At 47.0% G+C, this 27,071-nt stretch overlaps 2 protein-coding genes across 3 annotated transcripts in view; one reads left to right on the plus strand and one right to left on the minus strand.

Moving 5' to 3' along the window:
- The window catches only part of LOC123505795 (protein sel-1 homolog 1-like), an 84,943-nt gene extending 75,482 nt beyond the window's left edge, over nt 1–9,461 (minus strand). The window contains exons 1-3 of one of the 2 annotated variants that reach the window (XM_045257513.1): nt 9,326–9,461; nt 6,424–6,510; nt 1,935–2,391 (exon numbers count right to left, since the gene is read on the minus strand). In XM_045257513.1, the coding sequence (XP_045113448.1) occupies nt 1,935–2,391; nt 6,424–6,504 (538 nt within the window). In that variant the 5' untranslated portion in view covers nt 6,505–6,510; nt 9,326–9,461. Of the gene's footprint in view, nt 1–1,934; nt 2,392–6,423; nt 6,511–9,011; nt 9,150–9,325 lie in introns of those variants that run through there. The other variant, XM_045257514.1, reaches the window with a different exon arrangement.
- A 7,973-nt stretch (nt 9,462–17,434) lies between these two features.
- Nucleotides 17,435–18,294, plus strand: LOC123505737 (uncharacterized protein K02A2.6-like). Its single transcript, XM_045257390.1, has 2 exons — nt 17,435–17,788; nt 17,851–18,294. The coding sequence occupies exons 1-2, from the start codon at nt 17,435–17,437 to the stop codon at nt 18,292–18,294; spliced, it is 798 nt and encodes a 265-aa protein (XP_045113325.1).
- Nucleotides 18,295–27,071: the final 8,777 nt, after the last annotated feature.

Below are 27,071 nucleotides of genomic sequence, written 5' to 3' on the forward strand. Positions count from 1 at the left end.
CTGATACAATTTTCAATTAAGTGCAACACCCAAGATCTTTGCCCTTAAAATCTTTAACCTTCACAACCAACAATTTACTTTAACTTTACTTGTGCTAGCTAAACTTAACCTAATCCAGGTATTCCCATTTTTTTCTATGCCCACAATCCTATTTATTCATTTATTTATTTATTTTATGACATTTTAACTTGGCTCCACTCTGCCAAAGACTAGTGCTCTACGTACAGAGCCTTCTGCCACTTAGAAAATGGTAACATGTAATGCCACTACCAAGGAAATATTGTTCATGCAAACTGCACTTAACACAGTAATTTCTAGTGGTTTAGGCAGAGACATACATATGTACCAATGATAATCAACGTCTGGCAACTCAACTAATAGGAAGAGAGTGGGTGAGGAACACCACTATTAACAGATTTAGGAAAAGAACAGTGGCTGTCTACCACAGCAGCAATAGAACAGTCAGATAGGAAACTTGAGATAAAGTTGCAGATATAAGGATAAAAGTCATAGGAGGGTAGTTTTGAAATCAAAGCTTTTTGCCAGACTCTATCAAAAGCTTTTGATCTTTAACACAATAGCAAAAGTTTCACCACTATCAGTAAAAGAGGATGACCAAGACTCAGTCAGGAAAGCCAGATCACCAGTAGAGCAGCCTTGATGGAAGCCATAGTGTCCATCACATAGAAGATTGTGAAAATGACATATTTGAGAATCTTCCTATTGAAGATAGATTAAAAATCTTTAGACAAGCAAGAGAGTAAAGCTATAGGACAGTAGTCTGAGGAATTACAACGATCACCCTTTTTAGGAACAGGCTGAATGTAGGCAAACTTCCAGCAAGAAGGAAAGGTAGAAGTTGATAAACAGAATTGGAAGAGTTTGGCAAGGCAAGGTGCAAGAATGGAGGCACAATTTTTGAGAATAGGAGGGACCCCATCAGATCCATAAGCCTTCCAAGGCCAACAAGGGCATGGAAAAGATCATTACGAAGAATCTTAATTGAGAACATGAAATAGTCAGAGGGAGGAGGAGAGGGAGGGAAAAGCCTAGATTCCTAGAATCATCCAAGGTGGAGTTATTAGCAAAGGTTTGAGAGAAGAATTTAGCTTTAGAGAGATGTGATTGCAGTTGTGTCATCAGGGTGAAATAAAGGAGGGAAAGATGAAGATGTAAAGTTATTGGAGATGTTTTTGGCCAGATGTCAAAAGTCTTGAGGGGAGTTGGGAGTTTGAAAGATTTTGACATTTTCTATTTATGAAGGAGTGTTTGGTAAGTTGAAGAACAGATTTGGCATGATGCCGGGCAGAAACATAAAGTGCTTATGATTCAGGTGATGGAAGGTTTAATTTTCATGTATTTCAGTTAGCAATGCCACTGGACACTGCACCAGAGGTTGGAGCCCTGCATTAAATGTTAATGCATATTATTATAATCTTTTTCTCACTCCTTTTCAATTAAGTGTTTTTGATTATTGTCTTTCCAAAAGTTTTATTCACTGAAATTACAACACAGTCATTGATTTAAAGATATGTAGTTATTTTGAGATAAGGGAGTAAAGTGGCAAGGGGATGAAGAACTGAGCTCCTCAACAACATTACGTTCAGTATTTTCAATACCACAACATTGCAATACTCGAGTTTAGCCCTGTTTCTTAGGAAGCAAGTAAGCATGAAACTCAAGGGGGGGGGTGTACTTAATGTATAGAAATACATACATGAGTGAAGAGAGGCAGTGTAAAAAAATGTCAATTGGTTTTAATTTTCAGATGAGATCATAACTAATAATATTTCAAATCTGTAAATTATATTAAATGAAATATACACACATTAATGCTAAAAGCAAAACTAAGACAATACTAGACTTTCAAAGAGGTGAGGCAGAATTATTATGTAGGAACAGTGATGGGTGATGAGTATAATTTGCCAACTCACCTTGTATTTCACCAGGGGAGGGCAATGGCTTGGCATGACCTTCTTCAGTAAGTGTCTCCTCTTTGTTCTCCCACTTGCTATCCACATCTGCAGCACTCACTCCTGACTGGCTCTCTGCTTCCACTAAGATGTGACCTGTGTTGCTGCTCTGGCTCTCCTCTTTAGTGTCTCCATCACCAAGGTTTTCCACTGAGACCTTATCACTCTCTTCTGTGCTATACTGGCTTCCTTCTGTTGTGGCTTCCCCACTGCTGCCTTGACTGCCACTTTCCTCAACAATATCTACAAGATTCTGGTTGTCCTTTAAGTCTGTGACATCTATGGCACTGTGGTCACTTTCACTGTTCTTGTTCTCATTTGTGTCAGCTTCTCTCTCTTCTTTATCTGTGGACCTTCCTTCAGGAGCACTTGCTAAGTTGTTTGTTGGATCTCTATTTGTGTTGTCATTCTCTGTGTCCTTCATAGTCAGGAAACATTTATTAGAATAATAAATATAATATATATATATATATATATATATATATATATATATATATATATATATATATATATATATAAATAAACAAAAAAAAAAAAATATATATATATATATATATATATATATATATATATATATATATATATATATATATATATATATATATATATATATATATATATATATATATATATATATATATATATATATATATATATATATATATATATATATATATATATACACACACACTCGATCCTTGTTTTTCCGGACTAAATGGTACTGGCACTGGTCTGAGTAATGATAAAGTCCGAATAACACAAATGGGTCCTTTGTTTGCCAAATATGATTGTTTGTCTCCTTAGACTTTTCAAGGAACTGCAAGATATTTTCCATTTTGGTTTATCTGACAAATTAAACCTAAACAAACTTAATCCAAGTTAATCTTAACATTAAAACTAACCTAACAGTACCGTGTATTGCAGCTTATAAGGTGATCCGGCACAAAAGTCAACCTCTATAATTTGACTCCAAAATGTTATACTATTATTAGTTTACCTTGCAAATAAATCAACCATCCTTAACTATTACTTAGCCTGGTCCAAAGTTGCCCTGAGTCACTAAGCACTGGGTTGTAAATTAAGTTTTATCTTCATTAAAATAAATAAAATAAATCAAACATTGAAATCACCACCAACTTCAAGCACTTATATATAAACAAGCTGCCAGTTTTTTACTTTTTTTCTGTACTTGCCTGTTTTACCACTATATCATACAAATATTTGGGGACTGCATATACTCCCAAAAGGAATGTGTTCAAGGGTGATGTGAATATTACATAGACAAGGGACTCAGAGAGGCCAGATAAGACTCCTGGTTCACAGAGACAGTCTCTTCCTCTGCCATGTTATGTAAGGGACTGACACTCTGTAGTAAGTAAGAACAACAATGTCTCTACATAAATACCGTAGTTTATTACTGCAGAATATTTTATTGAGACAAAAGCTAAAAAAACATAATAGCTTCGTAACAATACAATCATGATTGACTGCATAGTGCTACCACCTAGTGACAAGCATTCCCTTTGAACAGCTGTTAAGGTGCAAAATTTAAAATCTAATTTTGTTTTTAAATATTTTAGATTATTTTAGGTATTATATTTTTTTAGCTTTTGTATCTTTAAAATATTTAATTATAATAAACTACAATATTTGTGTAGGTACATTGTTGTTCCTGCTTACTACAGAATGTCAGTACCCTGCATAACATGGAGAAGAAACTAAGAGACCATCTCCCTGACCTAAGAGTCCCATCAAGAGCTTGGAGATATCTAATGCAGCATCTTTTCCACTCCTTACATTTTACCTTGGTGCACCTTTACTACTTTTTACTTGATGCATCCACACAGTATTTAGCAGAACATTTTAGCAGCTTATCTTTTGATTTACTAATGTCTGAAAGAGTTTGCATGGCCACACCATACTCCTCACAAACACTCACAACTCTAGTATAGTTCCTTTCTCTAATTTTCTTATTAATTCTAGCTTTTATGTGACAGCTAGGGCCACTCACTTATGCCTAACACCCTTACAAAACATAATATATATATATATATATATATATATATATATATATATATATATATATATATATATATATATATATATATATATATATATATATATATATATATATATATATATATATATATATATATATATATATATATATATATATATATATATACGTGGCATGGTGAGAGATAAATTTACATATAGCAAAACCTGAAAATGCTCTCCTCAAAAGTAAGAAAAATGTGAGATTAGCTATAATACACTTGTTTATTATGTAAACATATATTAGAAATTTAAATTAATATTTTGCTCACTTTCAATTATGCAAAGTCTAAAATAAAGGTCAAAACATCAATATTTTCAGTAGCCTCACTTGTGCTGTCCCCTGAGAAATGTGGCCCACTCGCCCCTCCCTATCATTATGCCACTACACATATATACAGTGGAGACTTAATACTTGAACTTACTTCGCTCCAAATGGATGTTCTCGTATTAAAAAGTTTGACTATTGACACCTATAAATCAAGTAATTTGTCCTAATCCTAACAAAACCTCAAGTTTATAAAAATTTCAATGCATTTTTTTTATTTTGATCTGTGCATACCATAAGTGAAGGCTGGAAATGGATAACTTAGAAGAGGAGGAGAGAAGGGTTGGGAAGAGGAGGGAGGTTGTCGGAGGATGAGTCACCATCCAGAAAAACATCTTTGTAACTTTTCTCCTGGTGTTATTCCTGTGAATCCACTAATGGAGAGGTGTGGCTCACTAACACTTGCACTCTCACCAGATTCCTTATTTTCACCACTAATAAGCCTCTTTGGTGCCATCGTAAGTTTCTAAATTAAAAATTACCAATAGAATGCAGAAGAATGTTGTTTTCTCAAGACAGTAGCAGGACTAAGGATGTGCACCAGCATATGGTATACCAGATTACCGGTAATATGGTATTAGAACGGGATAGTGACGGTTGCAAGAAGGGAGAGGACAGAGCTTTGTATACAACCAAATGTGTAGCCGTTTGATCACCAGATATTTTCACCACTAATAAGCCTTTGGTGTTAATGTAAGTTTTATAAATGAAACACTACAGACAGAAAGCACAAGAATGTTATTCTGATGACCACGGCAGCACAACTGGTGGAGGTAAGAGAGGGAGCCAGGGAGCCTTAATTTACGACCACCTGTGTGGGGATTCGACTATTAGGTTTTTTTTTTTAGTATTATATCGAGCTTTTGAGTTTGAGTATTGAAAAGTTTGACTATTTAGATGTTCGAGTATTGAGTCTCCACTATACTATGTATATATTGAACTCAGTTAGTGCAAGTTTGAATAACGTGATTTCAAATTAACATCACGACATTTAAGTATACTGTATATGATTAAATAACGCGATTTATTTAATTTAACACGGGTTAACTCAACTCAATGACATCACGTGCATCCACACTGCTTCCAACAGCAACCGCACAAGATGTGCTGGTCTGGTGTTTTGTATGAGTATTTTATTTCTTGAGCTAACTGCTGGTAAAAAAAGATTGTTCATGCGACAGGACTGAGAAAGAGCACATTACATACCATTGAAGCTAATAAAAGTAAGAATGTGTTTTTATTTTGTCCATGACCCAGTGATGTATTTATAGATTTCTTTTTTAAAGATTTGAGAACAAAATCCTCAAAATATGCAAACTTTCCCAGTGGCCAGGAATGTAAATCCCCTCCCCCCGATTACCATTGTTTCCTATTGGAAAATTAAGTTTGAATAAACGCAATTTTGAATAACACGACAGGAACATAATCCATGCATTAATCAACAGTTGACTGTTTTATATATATATATATATATATATATATATATATATATATATATATATATATATATATATATATATATATATATATATATATATATATATATCATTCAAATATGAAACATTTTACCATTTCATATGCATTTACCATTTACAATACTAACATAACTGTACTGTATAAAACCAAATTAAAAATAAAGGCATGATAATTAAGGTAAATCTATCCAGAATATACAATATGTAATAGAATGTATGTACAAAAATAAGGTGGACTTGGTAGTTTATGCAATTCAAATTTTTCTTCATTTTCCAGATCTTTCCTTATCCAAAATATGGAAGAATGAGCAATCAAGAGACCACTGTATTAAAAGTAAACCAAGCAACTTCTAATAGCAGCTTTCAGATTAAACATAGAGTATACAAAAGTTATTGTGTATTCTCTGCATTCAATATAATGTAATGGATCATTCCTTTACTTTTTTTTTTCCCTTTCTTTTTTAATAGGCATCACAAGCAGGCATGACTCCTTATACTCAAATGACAGGATATTTACATCCTTCCCTTATCTATCTTTAGGAAAATTGATATCTTGCAGGTATGGGAAATGGAAGAAATTATTATGGCTTACCAGGGTGACCGTGAAACAGAGGGTGACACACAGAGAGAGGGTCCCAACCCATACCAGGCTTTGAAGGATTTTCATTTTCATTCCAATCTGAAAGAATTTTTTTTAAACTAATTATATCAGTAAGATGAAAAATGCAAATAAATTAATTCAAATTCATTCATATTCTGAAATAAACATAATATTCAAATAATTCCCTGAAAAGCAGTGACATGAAATACTGTAAAATTAATTTGCAGGTTAGGTATGATAGGGTAAGGACATCAACTTCTGGAAGGACACACATAGTAATATGAGTTTCCAGTTACTGATCACAAAACAATCACTTTGGTCCAAGGGTAAGTCTATTGACCCACCACTAAATTTACACACATCTATAGAACAAAGATTGCAACACACATTGTGACAGCATACTAGCAGAAATATTGAAAATAATCAATAGGCAACTATGAGAGAGAATAATTACAGAGTGTAGCCTGATACTAAAAATCTTGACAAAATAGAGGCCATTAGAATCAGCAGTCAATTTATCTTTATTTTTGTTATAGAGAGGATGCAAATTAATCATTATATTAATGTGGAATCAAAAAAGGCTTTATGCATGACAATTTTGTACTGAACGTAGTGACACTAATTCAAATGACCTGTGTAGTTTCAAATTAGTCTGCATGTAGTCCTCCATGAGGGTATGAAAGGCAGCAGAAGAGCTGCCATGTCAGGTTTATCCTCATCATGGAGTCAAACAGGTGCATGGATTGCAACTCAATTTTTTCCTGTGCTACAGTGGGATACCCAGTAATCTGTATATCTTAATTTTGTAAGTACTTTCAAATATTTTTTGTTAGTGTGGTGTACCTGTGTAATATTGGATATAGTATCTATAAGAGGAGGTCTAGGGGTAAGGGGAAACCCTCAATTAGTTGAAGTTAGGTTCTATTAGATTAAGACTCAGTGGTTCCCAAACTTTTCCTGAGCTGTACAGTACCACTTGGAGGTACCATACAGTCCCAGCATGCCATATGGTTCCAGAAAACTCTGTTTCTTCTCTACCAGTTGAAGGATGCCAGATTATCTTGTACATAAGGCAGTAACAATTTTTCTGAGGAAAGAATTAAGTTTAACTAAAAATCACATATGATCCCAAGTGCTCATATACCACCTGGAAGGCCTTCGCATACCATTAGTGATACGCATACTACAGGTTGGGAACCACTGGATTAGGTAATGTTAAGATAGGTTACATTAAAATCTTTAATGGGTATCCAAGGAGGCCAACATGCCCATTCTAGTTTACATTAGGTTAGGTTAGAATAGTGATCTCAAAGGGAGATTTACACAGGGGCAATTCACAGCTGCTTGCAGCCACTTTGGTGCAGCCGGCAGCAAAATGTAGCCACATTGCTAGAGTAGTCAGTAGATCCTGTCTATCTGATAGGCTGATTACCCAGTGATTTTTCGGGGTCAAATGATAAAGCAATCAATATAATATTGAAAATAAGCAGAATATTGTTGGAAAGTGTTTTAGTAATAACTAATGACTGTACCATTATATGCAATAAATAAATAGAATACTTACCTACATTTATTTACATAAAAAATGGAAAATAGCTGCTAAATTGATTTCCTCACATTATCAAAGAGGAAGCCAGATTACAATAATTTCTTTTGTCTTTTCTTAAAAAAAAAAAAAAAAACAGCAAAATTCCAATTCTAGCAACCAGTTTATCAGAGAGAGTTCATCTTGATTGTTTATATTTTGATGCAGCAACAAGTGAGCCAGCAGCTGCACACTGCCATGTGAATGCTTTCAAGTGAAACCTGCAGGCTACTCCAGCAATGCATGGCTGCAAGCAATGGCAAATTCCTCCGTGTAAAGCCTTCTCAAAGGGTTGGGGTACAGCTAGATTAGGTTAGGATGGCCCAGAAATTTTCTTTTCTAAATATACCATTTCACATCCTTAGACTTTTCATGAATATAAAAACTAGGTAATTATTTATGATACATCCACATCCCCCCCCTGACATCCCATCACTCACCACTCAATATTTTGAATCATTCTAAAATAACCTACCCTAGCTAGGATGGCTAAACCCAACCAGACTCCCAGCTAAGACATAAACCTAACTAATCATAAACCTAACCTAATCTAATGAGACACCTGAAAAATTACACCACTGGACTTAGAAAATCTTGAATTTCTGCCACTCTTCCAGTTTACTGCAAACATACTACACATGCCACGCGATTTCCTTACGTTTATGGCAAGGTCACTGACCCTTCTACATAATATGAGAGTTCTGTGCTTGAATTTAATGCAGCTGTAGTATAAAGACTTATTAAGTAATCATTTTGGCTTTCCCCGCTCAAAAACGCCACATTCCCACCAGGCCCCTGTGCTTGTTGGCTATAGTGAAAGAGAAAAAGAGGGTGGGGTATTACTTGAAACTACAAATTAGCCAAAATCTTGAAACTATTTCTGGTTTTATTTTGTTGATAATAATCATCAAGGAATAATAGGATGTGGATATCACACACAAATGCATTGCCCAAAATGAAGAATACAACGCCGTTATATCACCAGTGTACTTGCCGATACAGAGCTGATCTGGTTTCCTTGATCCAAACTAACACTTCTGGTGTGACATGTATACAAGATAACGTTGCAATGTGAGTTAACTAATTAATTATACATGCTTGCTTTTACACAGAAAATGTTGTGCAAGCATGACAGAGTAGTATATGACAGTGTGAGATGAGTGAAATCATGAGATAAGGCCACGTCACTGTCATCATGACGCTTTTGACAAATACAGTGCAGGTCATGGAGAAGTCGCCTGCCAGCTGATCATAATATAAAATATTTCTCTTCTTCGTTCTGTTTAAGCCAGAAATGTGTCGCATTACCTGCTAATGACGAAAGATCACAAATACCGAAATGATGAGCAAGCTTCACCACCACAGATCACATCATTCAGGCGGACGAAGAGCGGAAGCCACATATTGTTGACACTGGATGCGTAAATGTGCACCGTCAAATTCACGTATTATCAACATTAGCAAGTCATTCACAATATCACACATTTCTACAATGGATTTGTTTGAAATAATTAAGTAATACATCATGAATCAATTGCAACTCCGTATATCAGATACTATATTTTGAAACATTTTCCTGGATCTTTGAATGTTATCTAGTCTATCTATCTTTCTATCCATCTATCTATCTATCTATCTATCCATCTATCTATCTATCTATCTATCTATCCATCTATCTATCTATCTATCTATCGATCTACCTATCTATCTATCGATCTACCTATCTATCTATCTATCTATCTATCTATCTATCTATCTATCTATATATATATATATATATATATATATATATATATATATATATATATATATATATATATATATATATTTATTTATTTTATTTTTTTATTATTTATTTATTTTTTTTTCCCGCCCCCCTTCACTGCAGTTCCCAAGTTCCAACACACGCGGCAAGGAATGGGAGGTTGGCGAGAGCACACGTAACACTTGACTTCCGTGAGCCACGCGGAGGCTCGACATAGGATTTATTTTTGAGTCCTCCTGTAGGCTGCCAGCGAGGAAACGCTCTCGTCAAAGCGCCTGGTGGCGGTTGTGCCCCTTGCCATTCTGTATCCTCACGGCGGGTTGGGCAGACAGCGTGCAGCCTCTTCCTCTGTCGACACCCTAAGCTAGTAGACATCGCGGACAGGAGTATACAACTCCAGTGGTAAGCTTCCCTAAGGCGCTTACGTCTTTCTAACTCTGGTGACAAGGCCAGGTTTCCTTGGTAATCCTAGCCCTGTGTGGTTCATTTGCCAAACTCAGTTCTGAGCGGTATCTATATTGCTATCCCAGAGGCAATGAGAATCAGAGAAAACAAAGCCTTCTCTAAGTTTGTTTATTGCAAAGACATCTTTTTTGTTGGGGGGGGTGAGGGTATATGGTTGGTGAGACATACATCTCCAACTCATCTTCTCGCATGTTACACTGGTGCTTCCTCGCTCTTTAGATATAAATTAAACGCCCGTTATAATGACAATACTCAGCCAGAAATTTATTCATTAGGTAATACATTTCTTAATACACACAATAAAAGAAATTTGCATAGGACGAACAAATAAGGATAATCTTACCAATAGGACCTCCTAACGAAACAGTAAAATACTCACATTTAGTGATAAAGGTGGCAGCAGCGGGTCCAGCGCACTGGCCCGGCGGGCAAGGAAAGGCCTGTCAAGAGGGGGCACGGCGAGGACGCAGGCGGTGCTCAGCATGCGGAGACTCTGAGTGCCCTGACGGGTGGCAGTGCAAGGCGTTCACAGCGACATGCCGTTGCTGTGGCCAGAAGGGGCACTTCTGGTGCCTGTGCCCTGCCCTCACCCCCCAGGGTAACGCCCGTCCGCCCACTCAACACTTGAAGCTCCCCTTCGCCTTGTCCATCACACCTTCCCGCGCCCTCTAGCGCCCACCAGTTTGTGCGCTGTTAAGGCAACGGACACTCCACGAGCCTCACTCCGCCCGGAATTGCCACCCCACGAGCTTGTAGAGGAGAACGTCGACCGCCTAGAGAAATGGTTCTTAGAGCACTTCGGGCGCACTGTGTTCGCCATGGGACACACGCCGCTACCTGAGATGAAGGGTCTACCTCACCACATCCACCTAAGACCCGACGCATGCCCTCATGCTGCCCACGTCCCAGCCACAGTCCCGCTCCACTTCTTTGATGAGGTACGGCGTCAGCTGGACGACGACGTGGACAAAGGCATCATCGAGGCAGTACTAGCAGGTGAGCCTACTGAGTGGTGCTCCAGAATGGTGGTAGTGCCAAAAAAGGATGGAAGGCCCCGTCACACGGTCAACTTTCAGCACCTCAACCGTGCGAGCCTCAGGGAGACGCATCACACCAGACCGCCCTTCGACCTCGTCTCTAGCATGCCCAAGCACGCATTCAAGACCGTTGCAAACGCCTACTCGGGATACCACCAGGTTCCCCTCGACAAGGAGAGTTGCAGGCTCACAACATTCATCACTCCTTGGGGACGCTACCGGTACTGCCGCACCCCCATGGGCCACTGCGCTTTGCAGAATGCTTTTACAAAGTGCTTCAACGACACCATCACTGACGTGCCCAGGAAGCTAAAGTGCGTGGACGACACTCTACTCCACAACAGCAGCATCAGTGACGCCTTCTCTGGCACACGTATGAGTTCCTTCAGAGGTGCATGGAGAGTGGTGTCACCCTGCGGCCCGACAAGTTCCACTTCTGCAGGAGGAGCATTACCTTTGCCGGCTACTTTCTGGGCTGGAAGAGGTACCAACCGAGCCGTGACCTCATCAACAGCATAACCGACTTCAAGATGCCCACCCAGCCCACACTGACTGATGTTCGGTCATGGTTCAGTCTCGTCAATCAAGTAGCACCCTTCTTGGCGGTCACCCCTGTCATGGAACCCTTCAGGGAACTACTCAAGAAACCGGGTGGGAAGGCAGTGTACTGGGACAAGCAGTTAGAAGCATTTGTCAACTTTGCAAAAGAAACCATCGGGCGATTGGCAGCCGAGGGATTGCACTTCTACGACGTATCACGCCTAACGGCAGTCCTTACTGACTAAAGCCAACAAGGTATTGGCTTCGTCATCTTGCAGCAGTACTGTGAGTGTCTCTGAGAAGTCGCCACTTTGCTGCCCCGGCGGGTGAAAGCTGGTGCTCTATGGCAGCCGACATCTCACAGCAGCTGAGAGGAACTACAACACTCTCAAGGGAGACACACTTGCCATCGCCTGGTGCCTGAAGAAGGCACGCCTCTTCCTCCTCGGCTGCAAAAACCTCACGTTCGTCACAGATCACAAGGCTCTTACAAGAATTTTTGGAGACAAGGAACTCAAGGACATAGCCAATACTCGGCTTCTCAACCTAAAAGAGAAGACGCTAATGTTCACCTTCCGCATCAAGTACCTGAAGGGCAACACTAACTGCGTGGCAGATGCCTTGTCGCACTACCCCCTCCTGTCAGGTGAACCAGAAGGGTCTGACGAGGACGAGGAAGAGCTGGTATGCGCAGCCATGACTGCAGCTACGGTCGCTGCAGCCGAGGATGAGATAGGGCATGTCGTTAGACCTACGTGAAGTGGAGGAAGAAGCCAAGTGGGACGAGGAGTACCGGCTCTTGAAGGGAATGTGTGGCCAATGATGGGTGGACTGAGTGCAAGGACTGGGAGCCGCCCACCTTCCGTCAGTATTTCAGGATGCGGCGCCACCTCTCCTCCCAGGGGAGCATTGTCCTGTACACCTATGATGAGAAACACCCGCGACTGGTCGTGCCTGCAGCCCTCAGACGCACAGTCCTTGCAAACTTGCATGCGGGACACCAGGGCAGGGACTCCATGCTACGCAGGGCCAGGCAGTCGGTGTACTGGCCAGGGATTGACCCAGATGTGGAGCAGAAGAGGCGCCAATGTGCAGTATGCGATACACATGCCCCCTTTAGCCCTGCAGAGACCCACCTGCCACCCCATCCCCGCAGTACCCATTCCAACAAGTGGTGGCAGACTTGTTTCAACTGGACAGCCACACCTATATCGCCTTCGCCGACAGGCTCTCGGGGTGGCTCGAAATGGAGCATCTGTCGGGCGATGCTACCAGCGCACGCCTGATCACGATCTTTCGACGATGGTTCAGGCACTTTGGCATCCCAGAGGAGCTGTCGTGTGACGGAGGGACAAACCTTACCAGCCAGGAATCCAGGGCTTCTTCAACACCTGGCGTGTGCGGTTGAGGATTTCATCTACACACTATACCCAGTCCAACGGCCGCGCAGAGGCGGCAGTCAAGTGTGTGAAGAGACTACTACGCGGCAACACTGCCCAGAACGGCTCCCTGGACACCCACGCCGCTGCAAGGGCCATCATGCAGTATATCAACACCCTCAGCAGGGCTCTGAAGCCTCCCCTGCCAACTGCTCATAGGACGCCAGTTGTGGGACGCCACACCTGTAGACACGTCTCTCTATGAAGTGAGCGAGCAGTGGGCGTGGCTGCTGCGGGAACGTGAACGGGCCATGGCCTGCTCTGGAGACAACACAGCTTCTCGGCACAACCAGATAGCCCACAACCTCAAGCCCCTCACACCTGGTCAACGGACCCACATCCAAAACCCCAGCAGTGGACGCTGGGACCGCGCAGGCACCGTAATGGAGACTACGGCACCCAGGCAGTACTTGATGCGGCTGGACGGCAGCGGGCGTGCCACCATCAGGAACAGGCGACATCTGCGACCGCTCACGGGCGAGCCGCAGGCTCAGGCAACCGATGACAGGGTCGCTGTGACGCCTGATCCCACTCCGCCCCGTCAAGGAAGGGCCCAGCGCTCCAGACGGGCGCCACATCACCTATACGACTACGTGTTAGGTGACCATCCCTTAAGTGGTACAGTGAATGTCGCATGCCCATAGTGTTTGACACCGATGGACCACAATACGTATTCATTTATTTTGTCCCCCATGTATTTTCTGTTTTTGCCATTACACCGACCACTTTGGGCTTCTTGTGTAATTGGGGGGGAGTGTGGGGGTGTGTGGCAACACTCAATTTCTGCTGTATAAACGGCCCGGGCAGGCCAGTGTATACTGAGACGGTACGGAGAGTAGTTGTCCCGTGCTGTCCTGTCCTTGGAGAGTGTAATCTTCAATAAACCCCATCACGCCACTCCTGTCTTTCTGTGCCCCAAGCCCCGACAATGCACAACACGTTTCTTGTAGTTTTATTTGGGGACGGCCTTAGTGTGTCCTACACAAGCCCTCAAAGTCTGGTGGGTGCCTCACAAAATCTAAGTCCACAACGACGAGGCTCGTGGTAAATCTGGGAGAGTTATGCGTGTGATTGATTGATACATTTATTGTTGAATTAATAAATAATTACAACAAAGGAGGAAGATGGGCCTTGCCACCCACCCCCCTGGGCAAAGACTTAAGGTTAAAGTATCACAAAAATAACTCTGGACAGTATACACAACAAGAATACAAGTATTTCAATAAATAAATACACATATTGCACACCTTATTGCCTAAGACATCCTACAGTCTGGGAGCAAACTGAGGATATTCCCCTGAGTATATCCCTGAGGGTGGCAGAGTCTAGGAGATGGTCAATGAGGCTGTACAAGTCATGCTGACCTTGTGGCCTAAATTTAGCAATGAGAGGACATTCCATGATATAGTGATGCAGAGTGTGTCCCCTTGGTGTAGCACACAGCACACAGCACACACCAGGAGAAGCACTGACTTCCCAAAAGTATTTGTAGCCTAATCTGAGCCTCATTGCCAACGTTATGTGATGCAGTGTGTCTCCCATAGGTGTAAGCACAGCTCTGGAAGACATGTGCATAGTGAAGACTAGTGCTACTGCCCCTATGGCAACAAAGCTCCAACTGATCACTAATGCTACTTTGTACAAAGTCCTTAATGCTACTCTTAATATAACTCAGAGTGTACTCAGTGCCAGGGTCCACTGTGTCATCTTGTAGGGCACACTGAGCAAGGTGGTGTGCTCTTCCTCTGTCGACACCCTAAGCTAGTAGACATCGCGGACAGGAGTATACAACTCCAGTGGTAAGCTTCCCTAAGGCGCTTACGTCTTTCTAACTCTGGTGACAAGGCCAGGTTTCCTTGGTAATCCTAGCCCTGTGTGGTTCATTTGCCAAACTCAGTTCTGAGCGGTATCTATATTGCTATCCCAGAGGCAATGAGAATCAGAGAAAACAAAGCCTTCTCTAAGTTTGTTTATTGCAAAGACATCTTTTTTTTGTTGGGGGGGGTGAGGGTATATGGTTGGTGAGACATACATCTCCAACTCATCTTCTCGCATGTTACACTGGTGCTTCCTCGCTCTTTAGATATAAATTAAACGCCCGTTATAATGACAATACTCAGCCAGAAATTTATTCATTAGGTAATACATTTCTTAATACACACAATAAAAGAAATTTGCATAGGACGAACAAATAAGGATAATCTTACCAATAGGACCTCCTAACGAAACAGTAAAATACTCACATTTAGTGATAAAGGTGGCAGCAGCGGGTCCAGCGCACTGGCCCGGCGGGCAAGGAAAGGCCTGTCAAGAGGGGCACGGCGAGGACGCAGGCGGTGCTCAGCATGCGGAGACTCTGAGTGCCCTGACGGGTGGCAGTGCAAGGCGTTCACAGCGACATGCCGTTGCTGTGGCCAGAAGGGGCACTTCTGGTGCCTGTGCCCTGCCCTCACCCCCCAGGGTAACGCCCGTCCGCCCACTCAACACTTGAAGCTCCCCTTCGCCTTGTCCATCACACCTTCCCGCGCCCTCTAGCGCCCACCAGTTTGTGCGCTGTTAAGGCAACGGACACTCCACGAGCCTCACTCCGCCCGGAATTGCCACCCCACGAGCTTGTAGAGGAGAACGTCGACCGCCTAGAGAAATGGTTCTTAGAGCACTTCGGGCGCACTGTGTTCGCCATGGGACACACGCCGCTACCTGAGATGAAGGGTCTACCTCACCACATCCACCTAAGACCCGACGCATGCCCTCATGCTGCCCACGTCCCAGCCACAGTCCCGCTCCACTTCTTTGATGAGGTACGGCGTCAGCTGGACGACGACGTGGACAAAGGCATCATCGAGGCAGTACTAGCAGGTGAGCCTACTGAGTGGTGCTCCAGAATGGTGGTAGTGCCAAAAAAGGATGGAAGGCCCCGTCACACGGTCAACTTTCAGCACCTCAACCGTGCGAGCCTCAGGAGACGCATCACACCAGACCGCCCTTCGACCTCGTCTCTAGCATGCCCAAGCACGCATTCAAGACCGTTGCAAACGCCTACTCGGGATACCACCAGGTTCCCCTCGACAAGGAGAGTTGCAGGCTCACAACATTCATCACCCTTGGGGACGCTACCGGTACTGCCGCACCCCCATGGGCCACTGCGCTTTGCAGAATGCTTTTACAAAGTGCTTCAACGACACCATCACTGACGTGCCCAGGAAGCTAAAGTGCGTGGACGACACTCTACTCCACAACAGCAGCATCAGTGACGCCTTCTCTGGCACACGTATGAGTTCCTTCAGAGGTGCATGGAGAGTGGTGTCACCCTGCGGCCCGACAAGTTCCACTTCTGCAGGAGGAGCATTACCTTTGCCGGCTACTTTCTGGGCTGGAAGAGGTACCAACCGAGCCGTGACCTCATCAACAGCATAACCGACTTCAAGATGCCCACCCAGCCCACACTGACTGATGTTCGGTCATGGTTCAGTCTCGTCAATCAAGTAGCACCCTTCTTGGCGGTCACCCTGTCATGGAACCCTTCAGGAACTACTCAAGAAACCGGGTGGGAAGGCAGTGTACTGGGACAAGCAGTTAGAAGCATTTGTCAACTTTGCAAAAGAAACCATCGGGCGATTGGCAGCCGAGGATTGCACTTCTACGACGTATCACGCCTAACGGCAGTCCTTACTGACTAAAGCCAACAAGGTATTGGCTTCGTCATCTTGCAGCAGTACTGTGAGTGTCTCTGAGAAGTCGCCACTTTGCTGCCCCGGCGGGTGAAAGCTGGTGCTCTATGGCAGCCGACATCTCACAGCAGCTGAGAGGAACTACAACACTCTCAAGGGAGACACACTTGCCATCGCCTGGTGCCTGAAGAAGGCACGCCTCTTCCTCCTCGGCTGCAAAACCTCACGTTCGTCACAGATCACAAGGCTCTTACAAGAATTTTTGGAGACAAGGAACTCAAGGACATAGCCAATACTCGGCTTCTCAACCTAAAAGAGAAGACGCTAATGTTCACCTTCCGCATCAAGTACCTGAAGGGCAACACTAACTGCGTGGCAGATGCCTTGTCGCACTACCCTCCTGTCAGGTGAACCAGAAGGGTCTGACGAGGACGAGGAAGAGCTGGTATGCGCAGCCATGACTGCAGCTACGGTCGCTGCAGCCGAGGATGAGATAGGGCATGTCGTTAGACCTACGTGAAGTGGAGGAAGAAGCCAAGTGGGACGAGGAGTACCGGCTCTTGAAGGAATGTGTGGCCAATGATGGGTGGACTGAGTGCAAGGACTGGGAGCCGCCCACCTTCCGTCAGTATTTCAGGATGCGGCGCCACCTCTCCTCCCAGGGGAGCATTGTCCTGTACACCTATGATGAGAAACACCCGCGACTGGTCGTGCCTGCAGCCCTCAGACGCACAGTCCTTGCAAACTTGCATGCGGGACACCAGGGCAGGGACTCCATGCTACGCAGGGCCAGGCAGTCGGTGTACTGGCCAGGGATTGACCCAGATGTGGAGCAGAAGAGGCGCCAATGTGCAGTATGCGATACACATGCCCCCTTTAGCCCTGCAGAGACCCACCTGCCACCCCATCCCCGCAGTACCCATTCCAACAAGTGGTGGCAGACTTGTTTCAACTGGACAGCCACACCTATATCGCCTTCGCCGACAGGCTCTCGGGGTGGCTCGAAATGGAGCATCTGTCGGGCGATGCTACCAGCGCACGCCTGATCACGATCTTTCGACGATGGTTCAGGCACTTTGGCATCCCAGAGGAGCTGTCGTGTGACGGAGGGACAAACCTTACCAGCCAGGAATCCAGGGGCTTCTTCAACACCTGGCGTGTGCGGTTGAGGATTTCATCTACACACTATACCCAGTCCAACGGCCGCGCAGAGGCGGCAGTCAAGTGTGTGAAGAGACTACTACGCGGCAACACTGCCCAGAACGGCTCCCTGGACACCCACGCCGCTGCAAGGGCCATCATGCAGTATATCAACACCCCTCAGCAGGGCTCTGAAGCCTCCCCTGCCAACTGCTCATAGGACGCCAGTTGTGGGACGCCACACCTGTAGACACGTCTCTCTATGAAGTGAGCGAGCAGTGGGCGTGGCTGCTGCGGGAACGTGAACGGGCCATGGCCTGCTCTGGAGACAACACAGCTTCTCGGCACAACCAGATAGCCCACAACCTCAAGCCCCTCACACCTGGTCAACGGACCCACATCCAAAACCCCAGCAGTGGACGCTGGGACCGCGCAGGCACCGTAATGGAGACTACGGCACCCAGGCAGTACTTGATGCGGCTGGACGGCAGCGGGCGTGCCACCATCAGGAACAGGCGACATCTGCGACCGCTCACGGGCGAGCCGCAGGCTCAGGCAACCGATGACAGGGTCGCTGTGACGCCTGATCCCACTCCGCCCCGTCAAGGAAGGGCCCAGCGCTCCAGACGGGCGCCACATCACCTATACGACTACGTGTTAGGTGACCATCCCTTAAGTGGTACAGTGAATGTCGCATGCCCATAGTGTTTGACACCGATGGACCACAATACGTATTCATTTATTTTGTCCCCCTTGTATTTTCTGTTTTTGCCATTACACTGACCACTTTGGGCTTCTTGTGTAATTGGGGGGGAGTGTGGGGGTGTGTGGCAACACTCAATTTCTGCTGTATAAACGGCCCGGGCAGGCCAGTGTATACTGAGACGGTACGGAGAGTAGTTGTCCCGTGCTGTCCTGTCCTTGGAGAGTGTAATCTTCAATAAACCCCATCACGCCACTCCTGTCTTTCTGTGCCCCAAGCCCCGACAATGCACAACACGTTTCTTGTAGTTTTATTTGGGGACGGCCTTAGTGTGTCCTACACAAGCCCTCAAAGTCTGGTGGGTGCCTCACAAAATCTAAGTCCACAACGACGAGGCTCGTGGTAAATCTGGGAGAGTTATGCGTGTGATTGATTGATACATTTATTGTTGAATTAATAAATAATTACAACAAAGGAGGAAGATGGGCCTTGCCACCCACCCCCTGGGCAAAGACTTAAGGTTAAAGTATCACAAAAATAACTCTGGACAGTATACACAACAAGAATACAAGTATTTCAATAAATAAATACACATATTGCACACCTTATTGCCTAAGACATCCTACAGTCTGGGAGCAAACTGAGGATATTCCCTGAGTATATCCCTGAGGGTGGCAGAGTCTAGGAGATGGTCAATGAGGCTGTACAAGTCATGCTGACCTTGTGGCCTAAATTTAGCAATGAGAGGACATTCCATGATATAGTGATGCAGAGTGTGTCCCCTTGGTGTAGCACACAGCACACAGCACACACCAGGAGAAGCACTGACTTCCCAAAAGTATTTGTAGCCTAATCTGAGCCTCATTGCCAACGTTATGTGATGCAGTGTGTCTCCCATAGGTGTAAGCACAGCTCTGGAAGACATGTGCATAGTGAAGACTAGTGCTACTGCCCCTATGGCAACAAAGCTCCAACTGATCACTAATGCTACTTTGTACAAAGTCCTTAATGCTACTCTTAATATAACTCAGAGTGTACTCAGTGCCAGGGTCCACTGTGTCATCTTGTAGGGCACACTGAGCAAGGTGGTGTGCTTTTTCATTTAACGGGATACCCACATGAGAGGGTATCCAGATGAAATGGACCGTGGCACCGGCACCTTCTAGGGCAAGGATGAGATCAAGACACTTATTAACTAGATCACAGTCCATGGGGGAGGTGGATTGAAGGGCATACAATGCAGCCTGACTGTCAGTAAAGAAATATACATTCTTATGGAGAGGCGCCACAATGTGGAGCGCCTCCAGTACAGCATACAGTTCTGCTCTAGTGGAAGACATGGGTGCAGGGAGCCGCCTGGAAACCTCAGTGTCAACGTAAAGACTGGCAGAGATGTAGTCACGGATGAACAGCCCACATCCAGACCTGCTGCCATTGACTGACCCATCACAATAAACATGAATAGCTTGAACATGTGGGTACTTGGACAATTTAGTCATTGTCAGGGGTTCAGTGTTTTGCCGGACAACCCTTGCCAACAAACTATTGTGTGTGAACAAGTGTTGTTGTTAGTGAGTGAGTGCGTGCGTGCGTGCGTGTGTTCGAAGCTTTGCATCGCCATCTCATAGCTTCGACCGGAGCCGTCCTGGTCCTCCGCCGGCGCTACGCTTGTCACTCAGGCCTCTTCCTTCTGATCCACACACACTCCTGCCCTTCGGTAAGACGTTTATACTATTATTTTTTTTTGTACAGCATTTTTGGGTATGTTATGGTTGTATAATATGTGTTGTGTGTTATGTTGTGTGCATGGGCGTGAAGTGACGGCTGTGCCTTTGACAGCTTCCATGAGGGTCTGCCGGCTCTTACCAGCGCATATTCGACCTGCAGCGTCTGGCGTACCTGGCCTACGCCGTGCCTTGGTTCGGATACCTGTGACCCTCTTGCACGTATGGATTCCTCTTTCTGGTACCGTGGTTTCTGCCTGCTGCCGCTAGTGGTCACCTTATCTACGCCCCATGGAGCTGAGTCGTCCCGATTGTGCCCACGATGGACGTGTGGCCTGTCCTGTGTGAACGCCAGCTACCTCTCGGCGAGGCTATAAGGACCCTATCTACGTCTTCTGCCACCACCTGCTCACAGGAGTGTCACGCTGTCTCATCCATTGTTTGTGTGTGAATGAGGGTTGTGTGAAAGTTGGGGTGTGAGTGTTTTGCTTAGGTGTTGTTTGTAAAATATATTGATTGTTATTTTCCGTGGTGAGTTTATTACCCGGGTCTATATAAAAGAATCAAAAGGGGTCGTGGCCGTCTAGCTACAGAGTATTGTCCTAATTCAACCTTTACTGGGCAAACCCCTTACAGTCATGAACATGTCTTGCAGCACATGAGGGAGCCAGTCCCTCTTGGGCTGATGCAGTGAGTGAATATCAACACTGACACGGTGAGGGTTCCAGGCGGGTTGCAGCGGTGACATAACTTCTTCAATACAAGCCTCAGCTACACCTACACTTGTCAGTACTCCCAAGATCTTCCTGAGGTATGGTGTTGTAGGAGTGTGAGGATCATGATACAGTGGGGTCAGTGATCCCTTTAGAGAGTCAGAGCCCGTGCATAGCATCCAACTAATTGTGCCTACTAATTGTGTGTACTAATCCAGCTGGTACCTCTATCAGGTTGACATTGATGTGGGTCGCCACTCCATGGATAATAACAGGGTGAGTGCCCTCCTCGCCAGGGCACTCCATAACCAGGCCCAGAAAGCCCTCACTCAACAGGGTGGCGTAAAAGGAGGAGTCAGTACTGACCGTTATATAGGGCTGGTTCCGTCCCTCCTTGTAGAGTGGGTGCAGGTCTGGGTGTTGTTTCAGCAGGGCAGCAAACCAGCTGAAAAGCTCAATGGCTGTCTTGTTGTTGTTGTTGTTGTTGTTTTCGGGCTTCGACGATCCCACAGATGCTATGAGCCCTGGTGGCGACCTGTGAGGTGATCACAGGCGGGGTAGTTGTCCACACTTCTTCAGGAAGACGCAGGTGAGGCGGATAACCGCAGCTTGGTGTGAGGAGTAAACGCCTGCCGCCGCCAGCAGGGTGGGCAGGTCAAAGGTAGACACACCCAAGGCAGCAAGGTGATCACGAAGCACAACACGGTGGGAGTGGAAGCGGGGGCAGTGTAAGAGGAAGTGTTCGATGGTTTCCTCGACCGTCCTGCACCAGGGGCAGTAGGGGTCCGGTGATAGACCAAGGCGATGCAGGTGTGCTGTGAGTCTTGTGTGGCCCAGACGGAGGCGGGTGAGTGCTACATCTAGGATGCGGGACTGTTTCCTGACCCAAGGCTGTGGAGATGAGTCGCTACGGTAAAGGCCCATAGAGGTGACTCGGAGTGCGTTGTTGAGTGAAGAGTCCCAGGATGAGTGGCAGAGGCGAGATATGAGCCGTTTGGCAGAATGAAGCTGGAGGGGTAGGGGGGTAATGTTTACATGGGTTAAGGCCATCTTGGCAGCAGCATCCACCACCTCATTCCCCGGATGCTGTGGGAAGGCACCCACTGGAAGGTGATATCCCACCCAGTGTTCAGGAGATGGAGGAAGGTGTTCTGGATGGAGTGGACGAGGGTTGTGGCGGAGGATGGCTGCCGGGACAGGAGGAGAGAGAGAGATGAGCGGGAGTCGGTGTAAATTACCACCATGGACTTCGGGTGAGAGGTGCGGAGGTAGATGAGGGCCTGGAGAAGGGCAAAGAGCTCCGTGGTAAGGACATCTGTGTACTCAGGAAGCCTCCATGTCTTACAGATAGCTGTACTGGCGTCATATATAGCTGCTGCCGAGGAGGGCAGGGAAGCATCTCTGGAGCCGTCCGTGTAGATCTTGAGGTGGTGGTGATAAATGGACCGGTCCAGCTGTTGGAAGTGGGCTGCTGCTAATCCACTCACAGATGGTTTGGGAGGAAGCCCAGGAACGTGGAGAGCAAAATTATGGGTGACGTCCAGCCATGAAGGAAAAGGTGAGTAGGGATTGACAGGCTGTGGAGGTGGTGGTGGTAAGTGGAGAATGGTTAGGCTGAGCAGGGCACGCACTATTAGTGGCTGACGGGCAGCGGGGAGCCATACAGGAGCTTGCTGATCCACCCCTGAGTTGGAGTGGAGGGTAGAGAGGGGGTGGGAGGCAGGCAGGCCCAGTATCCTGTAGTATTGTTGGCACAAGGTCATCCGTCTGTGGGTGGACAGTGGAGGAATACCACTCTCTGCTTGTAGAGAAACAACTGGGAGGATCTCATGGCCCCATAGAGATCCTCAAGGCAGCGTTCTGAATGGGGTCAAGCTTGAGGAGGTTGGAGTAGGCAGCTGACCCATAGAAGCAGCTGGCATACTGCATTTTGGCCCTGATGGTGGTCTTATAGTAGTGGAGGAGCAGGTCACGACTGGCTCCCCAGCGGATGCCAGCTATTCGCTTCATCACATCCAGGCGTTTGTTGCAGGAGGTGCGGAGGTAACTGATGTGATTTACCCAGGAGAGGCGAGGGCCATCCAGCCGCAGTCCGAGGAGGGTGTGTGAGGTTGAGTATGGAACAGCCTCCCCACTTAAGTTGACGGTAGGTGGAGTTGGAAGCTTTTCATGGTAAAACACATGAGAGAGCTCTTTGAGGCACTGACTTGTAGCCCCCAGGTTGTCATCCATGCACCCAAGGCAGTGGCAGCCTCCTGCAGCCTCGGAGAGTGTGGGTGCTCGACTGACGATGGTAATGTCATCAGCATAGAGGAGAAGGTGAGAGTGGGTAGGAACCTGTAGGTCAGAGAGAAGAACATTGAACAGAAGGGGGCTAAGAATGGATCCCTGAGGTACGCCACGATGAATTCCTTGGGAAGGTGACAGTGATGCACCAACAGCCACTTGGAATGAGCGACCGGTGAGGAAGTCGCGCACCCAGGCAAGGGTGGTGCCAGTGATGCCCATGAGTGCCAGCTTGTACAGGATGCCCTCATGTGGTGCAGAATCAAATGCTCCCTCCAGGTCAAGGAAGAGGGCCATCATGACTTGACGTTGGCGGTAAGTGTCACAGATGTGATACTCAATTTGCCCCAGCACATCCAGGGTACTCCGGTGAGGGCGGAAGCCACATTGCTCCTCTGCTAGCTTGTTGTTAGCTTCTAACCACCAGGTGAGGCGGGTGTTGACTAACCTCTCCAGCAGCTTCCCAATGCAGGAGAGGAGGCTGATGGGCCTGTATGCTGAAGGGAGTGTAGGGTCCTTTCCAGGCTTGTGGATGGGGATGAGGATGGCGGGTTTCCAGGTGGATGGAAACTGCCCGATTGCCAGCTGCTGTTGTATAGTTGAAGGAGGCAGGCACGTAGGGGTGGGGTGAGGTGGCGGATGAAGTCGTATGGGACTTTATCAAGGCCTGGCGCCTTACCGGGTTTTAATGTAGCTAAGGCTGAGGAGAGTTCATGAGGCTTGAATGGTTGAGCAAGGGATGGGAGAGCTGGAGAGGAGACGGCAGTTTCAATAACTGAAGTAAGGGTTGGAGGCGGACGAAGAGGAGGAGGTAAACCAATCTTGAGGTGGAAGTGTTCTGACAAGATTTTTGCTTTTTCAGGGTCAGCCAGTGGGGTAGAATCATCATCAGAAAATGGGATGTTCTGAGATACCAACTTGCCCTCCATGGAGCGGAGAAAGGACATGGTACTCTTGGGAGAGGAGCGGAAGGAGAGAGTGGAGCAGTGCAGGTCCCATGCATTTCGCTTTGCCTTGAGGATGGTCTTGGCACAGATGGCGTCCAGGCGGCGGTAAGCACGGCCAGCCTGGATAGTGGGGGTCCTACGCCACTGATTCCAAGCCTGGCGACGGTCCTGTACTGCCTGCGCACAGGCTGCATCCCACCAGGGCTTCCCAGGGCAGCGTGGACAATGACGGGTGATGAGTGGAAAGAAAGCTGTGCCAGCCTCGGACAGCACCCCAGCAATGGTTGTTGCGGCTTCATCCAGGGGAAGATGTTGGGTGTCCAGTGAGGAGGGAAGCGCAGCCACGTACTGGGGCCAGCCAGAAGAATTGAGCCTCCAGCGAGGCATGCAGCCAGGTTGGGGCTGTGGGGAGACTTGTGGGAGAAAGGCGAGGAGAGGGAGGTGGTCGCTGCCCATGTAAGGTCCAGTGCAGAAGGTGGAGTCCTTGAAGGTAGGGTCTCCAAGGAACAGGTCGAGCACCGAGGCGGCACCAGTATGGGGATGAAACCTGGTCGCTAGTCCGGGAAGGCTGAGGAGGGAGACATGTGTTAAATCTAACAAGGCTTGGAAGAGAGCATTGCCAGAGGTGTTGTGGTGTTGAGGTGACAGGTCAGGCTCCCAACATGTATGATGGGCGTTAAAGTCCCCCATTATAAGCACTGGAGGCTGCAGGGTGGAGAAGTAGTGCATAAACTCTCGGTGGCCAGCTGTACCCCCAGGATTGTAGCAGACTGCCACCGTGAGCCAGCCACCACCAAGTCCAACCTTGGCTCTAACAACCTCCAGACGCCCATCTTGAGACTGAGGGATAGGGAGAGGCGATGAGACGAGGGAGTCATGGATGGCGAGAAGGACACCTCCTCCACGTCCTTGACCACGATCTTTGCAGATGATGTTGTATCCCGGAAAGGAGAGAAAAGATGAGGGGAAGCCAGGTCTCACATATGCCGACCACAGATGGGAGGGTGTCATCTAAATGGGTTTCTAGTTCCTGCGTTTTGCGGAGAAGGGATCGGGCGTTCCACAACATAAAGGAGAGGGCCATTATGGGAAGAAAGTAGTCAGGATTGTGGAGACAGAGGGCCAGAGGGTGGTGATAATGTCCGGGAAAGACACTCCTTTCTGGTAGAGGTGGTAGCCATGCCAAAGGAGGTCGAGGATGCTGGGGAGGAGCTCAGATACAGAGGAGAAGTACTGACAGTGGCTGTAGGAATGGTGGAGTCCTGGGGTGGAGAGGAGGGTCGAGAAGGTGGAGGTAGGCTAGAATACTGGCCAGGTGCTTGACGAGGGTGATGGTGGGGTGTCTGTGGGTGACGAGCATTCCTGGGAGGGTGGTGGACCTCGGCCTCAACCGTGACAGGCAGGAGCCCAGGCTCAGCATCAGGTATCGGGGTGGGCGGAGGAGGCTGTACACCCGAACGCCTACCTGGCTTCCTCCGATGGTGGGCAACATGGGTAGCAGGTGGTGTAGGGATGTGAGGAGTGGGCATGGTGTCCTCTTCCTGGGCGACATTAGCAGCTTCAATGGGTAGGTCTTGGAGAGCAGCATACCTGTTCCCTGTGACAACAGAGGCGAAGGAACACCCCGGCTCAACAACCTGAGCAGCCGAGTGGGTTGGGATGGTAGGAGAAGGGGTGGCTGTTGTAGGAGTCCGTCGCTGTGGTCGGGGCAACTGGAGGGCCCTCAGCTGCTTGTTAATTTCAGGGAGGGGTTTGCCTTCACTCGCCAGGCGGGTGTACAACTGCTGGGCATGGAGGTTATGGGGGCAATGAAGTGACCAGGGCCCATGGGAACCCCGACACTGGAAACAGTGGAAGGGCTTGCCACATACCTCGTCCTTGTCGCCTTTTCGGGAGGGGTGGGGGCCACTGCAACGGGCACAGCAGACCGAGGACCTGCAGGTGTTGATGGAGTACCCTAACATAAGGCACCCTGGGCAGCGCAGGAGGGAGAGGAGAATGGGGCGTGGGTAGAACACCAGCTGATCGATGGCTACCTTACTGGGTGGGGAACCTCTCACCTTGAGTCTGAGCCACTTCCTTGTGGCGAAGCGTGGCAGGCTGTGGGGTGGAAGCCAGGTGAGTTCCACCACCTCATTGCCCTCCAGGACACGGAAGCCATCCCGGACCTCCTCAAGGGTGGTGTCGTCCGCCAGGGGCCCCACCTTGGCGTAGTGGTAGGTACCGCTGTCCCGGTCTGCTCTGCGACAGGTAACAGGCCACTCACCTAGGGTGAAGGAGGGCGACTGTAGCATGGGGACCTTGGGGAGGGTGTGGGCCCACACCGCCACTATCAGGGATGAGCCATTCCCTAGGGATCGAGTCTCCCCCTCGAGGATGTATTTCCCGAAGGCGGAGTCGTGGAGGACACGAGAGACCTTGGCCGGGTTGGCGAAAAGACGCCCCCCTTCCGTACCTCAGAGCAGGAACGAGGCCTTAACGTACTCGTCCGGAGCTTGGGGATGATCTTGGGCAGTGCAGCAGCGGGACCTTTCCGGGATGTCATCAGGGGGTGTATCCGGCTGCCCACGCTTGCCCGGAGAGATGGAGTCCCGCATGTCGACGTCCGCTTCCATCGCGGGAAC

The sequence above is a fragment of the Portunus trituberculatus genome, chromosome 18, assembly GCF_017591435.1.
Source record: "Portunus trituberculatus isolate SZX2019 chromosome 18, ASM1759143v1, whole genome shotgun sequence".
NCBI lineage: Eukaryota > Metazoa > Arthropoda > Malacostraca > Decapoda > Portunidae > Portunus > Portunus trituberculatus.